Source organism: Corythoichthys intestinalis, chromosome 11 (assembly GCF_030265065.1).
Source record: "Corythoichthys intestinalis isolate RoL2023-P3 chromosome 11, ASM3026506v1, whole genome shotgun sequence".
NCBI lineage: Eukaryota > Metazoa > Chordata > Actinopteri > Syngnathiformes > Syngnathidae > Corythoichthys > Corythoichthys intestinalis.
In genome coordinates, this window is record NC_080405.1 from 23909750 (window position 1) to 23920450 (window position 10701).

Consider the following 10701-nt stretch of genomic DNA (forward strand, 5'->3'; position numbering starts at 1 on the left):
TGCATCAAAGTTTCCAATATTGGGGGAAATATTACACCACAGTGGCTGTGAATTAAAAGAGCGGTTGATCCCAATCCTATTCTACAGCTTAGCCAATGGTTGCATTCTAAAAATGGGTATGGGTGTTTAGTCTGATAGAAAAGGACTGATCCGCAAGTGAAGACAAACATCCAGGAAGAGGCCCGGAATCCCAGCGGTGTGACTGGCGCTTAAAAAACAAACATCAAGGTCAGAGATAAAGTCTACGAAATAATGATTTACTTTACCATCCTGTACCAGCGTCATTTACAAAGCTAGTCTGAAAACTACAACATCTCAGCCAGTCCGAGTGTAGATTTGACCTGCATATCTGCTTAAAGCACTTCTTGTCTGCATCTGTCACATATTTGAGTTAGACAAACAAATTACGAGCTGCCTGACTTGCCTCGTCAGTGCATGAGTGCAGATGGCCAACATCTGTTATGTTAAAATAAAAAATACTTTTGTAATTGTACATGAACCACCAAAAAGGCTGCATTCAACTGGTGTAACTTGATTTTTTTCATGTCGACAATACAATATGTTTTCTTTGCTACATCTGGCGCTTTTTATGGAAGAATTTGGCCTCTCAGTACACAGATGATGAACTGTACGATGTTTAAAATAGTTTGGCTTGAACTGCACCTGGTGCTCAAGCAGAAAGAGGAAGTCTTTTTTTCCCCCTTCTGATTGTCTGACGATCATTCTCTCTCTCACGCACACATACAGTACATATGTAACTATCTGCTGTTAAAATTTTAATGTCAAGTAAAAAGAGCAAGATTTTCCGAGATCAGAGTTTGAGCAAGAACAAACAGTAGGAAACACAAAGAGTGTTTGATTTTACTACACAAACAAAGCCAGGTAACTGACAATGCCCTAAGGACATTTTCCCAGATCTGCAGGAGCCAGTATGGTGCATGTGATGCGCTAATGTCCATATAAGTGTTCTGTATTTGCATAACAACCTGACTAGCTTGCAAACGTGCAAATAATTAACTGCAAACACAACAGGGTATTCAAAAACTCAAAATGAGAATGGATGCTTTCAATGGTGAGTAGACATGAACGGATGCTCTATATTTAGATATTGCCAAGGGCATGTTAAATCAAGTGTTCCCAACTAGCACATTACAAAAGAATGGAAATGGAAGTGAGGGAACATTAGTCAACGGGGTTCATTTCTAAAATTATACTCGCTGTCTGTAACACATAATGCTTAAAACCACACATAGAGGCGGACAAATAAGATGGCCACCGAACTAAAAGCATTACAGAAAGCGCCTTCTATCCCTTTATGTAGTGCTCTTAGTCGTCTTGTCCTCATTGCGACCACGTGTCACGTGGAAATCTAGCGACAGATGGCACGTTGCTGACTTGCGGGCCGAGCTAATTCAGAGTAGGGGAAGTATGTTAAATGGATAAAGCATATGAAGTAAAGAGCATCTTTTTTAAGTACTGTACGTCTGTTTGACTTGATGTAATTAACCTATCCGAGATACTTTAAGCATGAGTCGAACATCTGACTCCACAGGAAAGCAAAGCTTTGACCAAGGAAGTAAGAGCAGAACCCTGTAACTAATTATCAGTGGACAACAGGAAGTCAGGGGTCATACAAATGACCCTGTGACTTCCTGTTTGGAACCGTAGTATTTTTTTCTTCCATTCCTTTGACTAGTTTCTTTCCTAAGACCTTCCTCACCTATTTTCACTACTGAACCCTTGCGCTCATCTTTTCCAGCCACTAAGCCAACAGTGTAAAGAAATCTAATTAAAAATTCTACTTTACATTTAATATTATTGATGTATCAGCCTATTATCATAGTTGCTTAGATCACATTTAAACATTTTCAGAAGACAGGGAAAAAAAAACGCAACCAAACAGGTATACTTGCTAATTGAGGCAAGTTAAATATGACTTGGGCAGCTGTTATTAGGCTAACAATGTGTATAGTTTGCAGTCATGTTGAAGTACAATACACTGGTAAATTAAAAAAAAAAATCATATTACTCTGCCAATAGGACTATCATCAATTAATAAATGTCCCCCCTAAATGAATAATATTTATGTATAATTTATAATTTACTTTAGATGTGACAAGATGTGATGTAAAACAAAGCTATGGCCTGAATAACTAAAGCTCCTCCCTACCTTACAACAGAGTTGCTTTTCCCCAAAATGGCGCCAAATCCTGACTGTATTTTCATTTTAGACATTGCATTTAAAGCAGAAACTATAGTAGTATATGAAATTTCAGCACATAAGCTCCACCAATGTAAGATGAGACGAAATCGTGTCCTTTCAAATTCTGTCATTATGGCAACTAGACATGTGCCGATTACTGGTTTCAAGGTATACCGTGGTATGAAAACATCAAGGTTTCAAAACCGCCCAAATTTTCTGTCATTCTGTCCCTAATATATTAGCTATTTTTTATGTCCCAAAAATGCATGGAGAAATCTCTCGCTTGCAGCCGTCAGGCTCAACCTCCGCCCACTGGTTGTTGCTCTGTGTCAGTGAGTCAGCTGCGCTAGACGATGGCTAGAGGAGGTGAAACTCCTGAAAATTTTCCCCCAACGAAGAAAACAAAATCTCTGGTATGGGAATACTTCGGCTACAGAAAAGTTACAGATGGTCGCGGCGTCGAGGCAGACGGCCAACCAACATGTAAAACATGTTTGCGGAGGGTGGCTGCCGAGAAGGCAATACCTCCAATATGATTTCGCATTTATACAAAATTAAAGTTTACTCTAGTAAACACTGTCATGAACGTTTCCCACCAACAACGAGGGTTAACTCGAGCGTGTTTAGTGTGTTTAGCGGTTGTAAAAGGTGGCATTTTTTTTTCTCTCTGTCAACTGTCCGTGTTGAGAAAGAGTTTGTGTGTATAATGTAAACATGATACATGTCATACACACATGCTTATTATGGAAAATAATTCAATCATTTTTGTTCTGATGGTAATAAGGCTGAGCTGTGGCTGTGGACTTAGGCTCTCCTAAAGGACTGCATTTATATTCATTTTATTTAGAATATTTTGTTATTTTTTTTGTAAATATTTTAACTTAACATTACACTTATGTTCCAATTTTCTTATATTTTATGAAAAATAAAAATCTTGTTCAATGGATTTTTTTTAACCCAGATTATCTCAAAGTAACACATTTTAGAGCTGCAATACCAATACTGTGATACCGTATGATATTTTGGCTTAAGGTTATCATACTGTCAGAATGTCATACCAGCACATGCCTAATGGCAACCAAGCTGTCAAAAAAAGGAAAGAAGATTTTTTTTAGTACTGGTATACCCAACGACATTTTGTGCCCTCCTAAACCCACATTAGTTTCCTCACCTCACCGGCCGAGTTCATAAGGTTCTTCCTGCTGAGGGTGGTGTTGAGGGTGTTGTTGTGGCTCAGCATGGGTGTCTTCATGAAAACAAAGTCACTCCTGCTGGATATGGTGGAGTAGCAGGGTCTATATGTGCGTGTGTGCGGATCCTGGGGGCCTCCCACCACCTCCATGTAACGGATGGGCCCGTCCGTGTTAAGCTGCAGGTGCAGATCCTTACTTGGCCTCTGGTGGTAGCGGCCAACGCGATGGTTGCCATAGCAGCAGTAGCAGCAGTCGGAATCGCCCATTCCATGCCCGCGGTGTCTCAGGCAACGCACCATGAGGATGGCGAAAGTGATAAAAGACACGCCTGAGACACAGGCGAGCGAGATGATGAGATACAGGGTAATGTCTGACATCCCGTTGCGTGGTGAGAACGCCGTGTGGTGAGGTCGCGCCGGGGCGTCGTCGGCTACTCCCTTCTCGTCCACGGTGACTGTGATGTTCACCGTGCTCGACCTTGGCGGCTCGCCATTGTCTTGGATTATGACCACAATGTGGTAAATGGAGCCCTCTTCCTCCTCGGCCCACTTTCGCGCTGTGCGAAGGTCGCCGGAGTGCGCCCCGATGCGAAACATGCCAGCATGCGGCCCGGGGGCGATGGAGTAGAACAACCAAGCATTGTGCCCGCTGTCAGCATCCACCCCCACAAGTTTATTCACAAGGTACCCCGGTCCGACGGAGGGGGGCACAATAAGCTGCAGTCCTTTGTCTTCTGGAATTTCAGGGTGTACAATCACAGGTGGGTTGTCATTCACATCCACCACAAACACGTGTACAGTGACATTGGTGGTCCTGGAGGGCGCTCCGGCGTCCCGGGCCTGAACCTCAATACGGAATGCTTTAATCTGCTCGTGGTCCAAGGACCGCATGCTGAAGATTTGCCCGTTGTCTGGGTTAATGTAGACATAAGAGGAAATGGGTGAGCCCTGAACCATACTTGGGAGAATGGAGTAGGTGATGCGGGCGTTGTCGCCCAGGTCCGGGTCAGTTGCCGAAACGGCAGCTATGGGGGCGCTTGGGGCATTATTCTCAGGGATGTCCAAGGAGTAGGAATTTTGGGAAAAGATAGGTGCATTATCGTTTACATCGGAGAGTTTCACAACAAAGGTGTTTTGTGACGACAGGGGGGGTGAGCCGCCATCAGAAGCCCTGATGACCACTTTGTACTCGGACTCTGTCTCCCGGTCGAGGGGCCCCGCTGTGATGAGACTGTAGTGCATCCCGAAAGCAGAGTTGAGTTTAAAAGGCAGTCCGTGCGGGATGGTCAAACTGACCTCTCCATTCTTGCCCGAGTCAAGATCGCGAGCGCTGATGAGGGCAATCACTGTCCCCGGTGCGGAGTCTTCCCTAATGGGGCTTGTGAGTGATGTCAGCGTGACCTCTGGGACGTTGTCATTGACATCCGTGACGTCAACAATGACGTTACAGGAGCCCTCCATGGCTGGGGAGCCACCATCTCGGGCCTGCACCGTTATGTGATAGGATGACGCCTTTTCATAATCCACCTCACCGTTGACACGAATCTCCCCAGTCTTAGCATCCACAGTGAAAAGTTTAAGGACACGCTCCGGCGTGTATTTACTAAACATGAATGATATTTCTCCATTGCGACCCGAGTCCGCATCCGTGGCGTTCAATTTCGTCACTAAAGTGCCCAGTGCGACATTCTCTAAAAGGCTCACCTTGTTGACAGACTCCTCGAAAATAGGCGCGTTGTCATTTACATCCAGAACTTTAATAAGAAGAAGCGTAGAGCCTGATTTCTGCGGCTGCCCCCCATCCACAGCAGTAAGTAGCAGCTCAAAGGAGGCCTGCGCCTCCCTGTCGAGAAGTTTGTCTACCACAAGCTCTGGAAACTTTGTTCCGTCACTTTTGGTCTCGACATTCAAAGTAAAAAAGTCATTTTCAGCGAGGTGGTACGTGCGTAATGAGTTGGTACCCACGTCCGGGTCGTGCGCACTTTCCAATCGGAATCTTGTGCCCTGCGCGGAGGCCTCGGATATCTCCAAAGACACGCTGTCGGTGGAAAATTGCGGAGCGTTGTCGTTCACATCCACGATGTCCACCACGACGCGCTGGATGTCCAAAGGATCCGATAAAAGGATCTGAAGGTGGAGCGAGCAGGACGAGCTCGACTCGCACATCTGCTCTCTGTCAATTTGCTGCTTAATCACCAAATCTCCGCTCGCTTGCCTCACCTCAAAATACTGAATAGCCGATTCGGATTCAACCCGCAGCCTCCTTTGGACAATCCTCTGGGGGCTCAGGCCCAGATCTTTAGCGATGTTCCCCACGACGGATCCCGGGCTGAGCTCCTCCGACACGGAGTAGCTGAGCTGGGCGGAGGCGGAGGAGAGGCAGACCAGAAAGCAGCAGAGCCTCGACAGCGGGCTCCCTCCTCCCGAGCGCCTGGGGGCCATTGTCCGGGAAACGCTGAAACTTCTTCCCCTCACCGTTTAGTATCCATTTTCATTTCGGGTTAAGATGAGCCCGGCCGGTTCGGTGGCGAGTGTATCCGCTTTAGGAGACGAGTGACGGGACGTTTTGACGCAATCATGACCGCCGACTTTCACGAGAAAACGCGGCCGGAAAACTCAGCTATTTTGCCCCATTCCAACTTCGCACTGGCTCCCCCCTCTCCCGCCTCACTTCACTGGTGGGTGGGGAAAGGAAAACAGAGGCCTTCCCACTCATTGGAACACACACAAAAGTCTTTCACACTCACGCACACACTTTCCCACATGCGCTCAAAACTTTTTCATAGTCTCTCCTACATTTGATAGAAGCAGCAGTGTCAGTTTTGTTTTCTTTAAATACAAAAGTGTCATGATGACACTCGCTTATTGACAACTTTAAGGGCGTCACGCACGCACTTCACTGGGTATTTTTGTATTTTGGCATTCACTTTTTGTAAGTGGAGAAAAAAAGTTGTCAAAGTTTTTACCCATTAGGGGGCGCCAGATCCAAACTGGCAGAGCAGCACAATAAAAACCGGTCAAAAGTTTGTGTAAACATTAATTGGAATTTAGTTGCGACTTTACTCAATACATTAATAAATATAGAATCATCTCCGCCCCATATTGTCCCTAATGCTGAACAAACCATTTTCAATTTTAAGGAAAAGACGCTATTATAATGTCCATCCTAGCTGAAAGAATCTTGTTTAATACATTGAAAAAATAAATAATTTATTTTTTCTTATGTGTAAAAAAAAAAAAAAAAAAAAAAACGGTGAAAAAAAAAAAAGACAGTATTTCCTGCAAGTGGCCATCCAGCATTGAAGCAGACATTTTATCATTGCTGGTACTATTTTATCCCAAGTTACCCAATCATCTTCCCTCGTTAGGTCATTAATATCCATTATGATATGCGTACTTGCTTAACTCTAAAAGTGTGTATGTGAGTGGGCATAACTGACATATAATAATGGCTGCACCTTTGACATTTTTTTGAAATGTTTTCATTAACTGAAGATCTAATAAAGCCAGAATTTGCATATTTAAATACTTCAAACAAATGTCTTTTATATGAATATCAGTTGCACTGTCTGTTGTCTTGCACTGCCAATCACAGAACATTTTTGGAACCTTTTGGAACAGGCACTACTAAGTGGCAATGGACATTGGCAATACCGAATAAAAATACAAATAAAACAATAAATCAGCTATCCACACACAATTTTACAGTAGTGGTAATAATATTAAGGCACATGCATTTATTGGTGTTTTTGTTTTACTGCCTGCAGTGTACTGTTGTAGTCTTATATCCTCCCTAGGAATAATTAATAATATTAATATCAACTAATAAGGAATAATGTTTGAGTTTCAAAATGGAGGAATAAACAACAACTACTGTTCATAATGAAATGGTGCTGTTTTCCTTTATACTAAACCTTAGCGACACCCAGTCTGCATCCTAAAATCATATGACTCAATGTGGCAACTGTCTGCTCACCTGCTGGCTCTCAAAGGTCCACGTGCTGTCGGGTAAAGAGGCGTCCAGGACACTGATAACCTCCTTAAAGTCAGTGGTGCTGCTGGGCTTGACCAAAGTGAAATCACTGTACTCTGACATGGGAGACATGCAGGACCTGAAGGAGTGACTCTGAGACATGACGTCTCCTCCCATTACTTCCACATACTTAATAGGTCCATCAGTGTTAAGCTGAATGTGTAGATTTCTGTTGGGCTTCTTGTCCTCATCAAATTGAGTCCGTCTCACACAGCAACTAGCACCACTCGTGCTGCTCCTCATGCATTTCACTGCTAAGACCAGCAGAGTGAGCAGAGACAGCACGGACACCGAGGCCAGAGACACAATCAAATAAAGCGTGATTTTGCCCCCTTTCATGCTGGGCTCAGACGCCGATTTGTGTCTCAGGTCCAACACGGGCTCGCTCACGCCGTCCTCCAGCAGGATGGAAAGGGTGACAGTCGTCGAACGGACTGGTTCCCCATTATCCTTGACTTCTACGATCAGCCTCTGAGAGGACTCGTCCTGCTCGGACACCGTACGTTTAGTCCTAACCTCTCCTGTGTACAAAGTTAGCGAGAAGAGAGAGGTGTCTGTGGCCTCCGCCACTTTGTACGAGATCCACGCATTGTGGCCCGAGTCCGCGTCCACAGCAGTCACCTTGGTAAGCAGGTGGCCCACCTTAGCTGAGCGGGGCAGCCTCAAGTGGGAGGCAGCGTGGGGGGAGGGATAGATGACGGCAGGTGCGTTGTCGTTCTGGTCCAGGATGAAAACATGGACGGTGGTGTTGCTGCTAAGGGACGGAGAGCCCTGGTCCTTCGCCTCCACTTGAACGTTAAACACTTTGACTTTCTCGTAGTCAAACGAGTGCATGCTGTAAATACTGCCGTTATCAGAGTTCACGTAGACATAAGACGACACCGACACATCATGAGCTTTAGACTCCACGATGGAGTAAGACACTTTGGCGTTTTCACCAATGTCCATGTCGCTCGCAGACACGGAAAACAATATAGAGCCCGCTACTCTGTTCTCTTTTAAATAAACATTATAAGAGCTCTGAGAGAATACAGGAGGGTTGTCGTTGACATCAGATATGCTGACAGCTATTGTTTTCTTACTAGAGAGAGCAGGAGAACCTGAATCTGTGGCTGTTATCTCAATGATATACTCTGACACACTCTCTCGGTCCAAATCACCTTTGGTCACCAAAGCATAATTATTAGAAAATGAACTTTTAAGTTCAAATGGAGATCCCTTCTTTAGATATAATGTCACATTACCATTATCACCCGAGTCAAGATCACGAGCACTAATGAGAGCCACGACAGTACCACTACGGGCATCTTCACGTACAGGTTTGGGCTGAGAGGTGAGGACAATTTCAGGAGGGTTATCATTAAAGTCCATCACATCAACCTGCACGCGACAATGACCCTCCATCTCAGGGCTGCCTCTATCTTTAGCTGTTACATCGATATCATATGACTTTGTTTTCTCATAATCTAACTCCCCTTTTAACCTCATCTCACCAGTAGTGGGATTCATATCAAACATTGATAATACAGAATCTGGACTTGACGTGCTAAATGAGAAGTCAATTTCACCATTTGAACCATCATCCGCATCTGTTGCTTTTATTCTAATAATAATTGTTCCTTTTACAACATTTTCAGCCAGGGTTACTTTGTAGAGATTTTTCTCAAACACAGGAAAGTTATCATTATTGTCAAGTACATTTATGGTTATTTCTGATGTTCCTGATCTGACCGGAATGCCCCCATCTAATGCTGTTAATACAAATGTATGCATTGCCTTCTTCTCTCGGTCTAAAGGTTTATCCAGCACAAGCTCAGGAACCGATTTTCCACCTTCTATTTGTTTTATTCTAAGAGAGCAGCAGTCATTTTTACTTAAAGTATATGATCGAATAGCATTGATTCCCACATCAGGGTCAGCTGCGCTCTTTAAAGGAAAACGTGTTCCTACAGCCGCAGATTCGGCTATTTTTAAGGATAATTCTTTAGAAATAAAAATAGGGGCGTTATCATTAATGTCTCGTATTTCAACCTCTATTCTGTGCAACTGCAGTGGGTCCTCGATAACGACCTGCAGAGGGAGCACGCAGGTGGCGCTTTGTCCACATAGAGCCTCTCTGTCTATTCTGTCGTTGACCAGCAGCTCGCCCTTCCCCGCATCCACGCTGAAATACTGCTTACCAGCCTCAGGGGCGACACGCAACTTGCGTTCAAATATCTCAGACAGTCCCAAAGACAGATCTTTGGCTAAATTGCCCACAACAGAACCTCGTTTGAGCTCCTCTGGGATGCTGTAACGCGTCTGTGCGTCCCCTGTAGTCCACAAGAGAAAATGCCACAAAAGAGCCTGCCATCGCCAGTCTCGGTATCCTATTGTCTTTGTCATCCTTGCTTCATTATAAAGCAAACATCCTCATCAGCATCCTGTTCACAGCGATAGTTATATCCATGAAAATGAGGAAAATTCCCAAAACAATTTCATCTCAAGCCATTTGAAGAAAATTACAGAAATACTTTTGTTTTAATATTAAAAAATAGCAGCTTATTCTCTTCTGTGTGTGCCGCAGCTCAGTGCATTCTACGCGTTAGTGAGATGAAGCTGCGTGGGGGTAGGGACGAGATTGCTTTGTACAGTCTTGAAACTCATTGGTTCAGAGCCCGCCTACCACCAGCCAATGAGGAGAAAGCTGATCCCTTATTCAATGTTAAAGCCAGAGCTCTTTCCTACCCCTTTGGGATTCTTATTGTGCTTTTATAACAATGATTTACAGGCTGTTTATTGTCTTAACCTAACAACGTGGGATAAAAAAAAAAAAAAAAAAAAAACGAAAAAAAAAAAAAAAGAAAGAAATTCATAGCCTTTCAATAAACAACCCCCCCCCCCAAAATCTAAATAAATATAGAGAAAATGTGTCAAATTCACTAGCATGCAAAATGCATTGACGCTTTTTCTTCATTGTAATATCATTTAAGTGTCGTTGAATTGTCTCTGTGGATAATTTTATGTAAAAAAATAACGTCAGCATTCTTAACTGTTTTGTGTATGTGTGTTGGGGGGGGTGCAATCAAAACAGCTCTGATGATAGGAATAAGCATCATGAAATAAAGTAAATAATCATGACTTGCTTAATTCACACAGGTTAGGCAAGAATGATTACTAAATAATGCAAACATTAAAACATCAAAACCAAGGTACACGTTATTCAGGAATAAATTTCAATTGAAAGCAAAGTATTTATTTTATGTAAAATCATGATGTTGAAATTAAATTATC

General features: G+C 43.6%; 1 protein-coding gene across 50 annotated transcripts in view; it reads right to left on the reverse strand.

Annotated features, from left to right (window-relative positions):
• The window catches only part of LOC130923821 (protocadherin gamma-C5-like), a 313176-nt gene that overhangs the window by 12082 nt on the left and 290393 nt on the right, over positions 1 to 10701 (reverse strand). Inside the window, exon 1 of one of the 50 annotated variants that reach the window (XM_057849835.1) lies at positions 7372 to 10126. The exons of 46 other annotated variants lie outside the window; for them this stretch is intronic. In XM_057849835.1, the coding sequence (XP_057705818.1) occupies positions 7372 to 9813 (2442 nt within the window). In that variant the 5' untranslated portion in view covers positions 9814 to 10126. Of the gene's footprint in view, positions 1 to 3374; positions 7295 to 7371; positions 10127 to 10701 lie in introns of those variants that run through there. 3 more of the 50 variants (XM_057849854.1, XM_057849832.1, XM_057849849.1) reach the window with 3 other exon arrangements.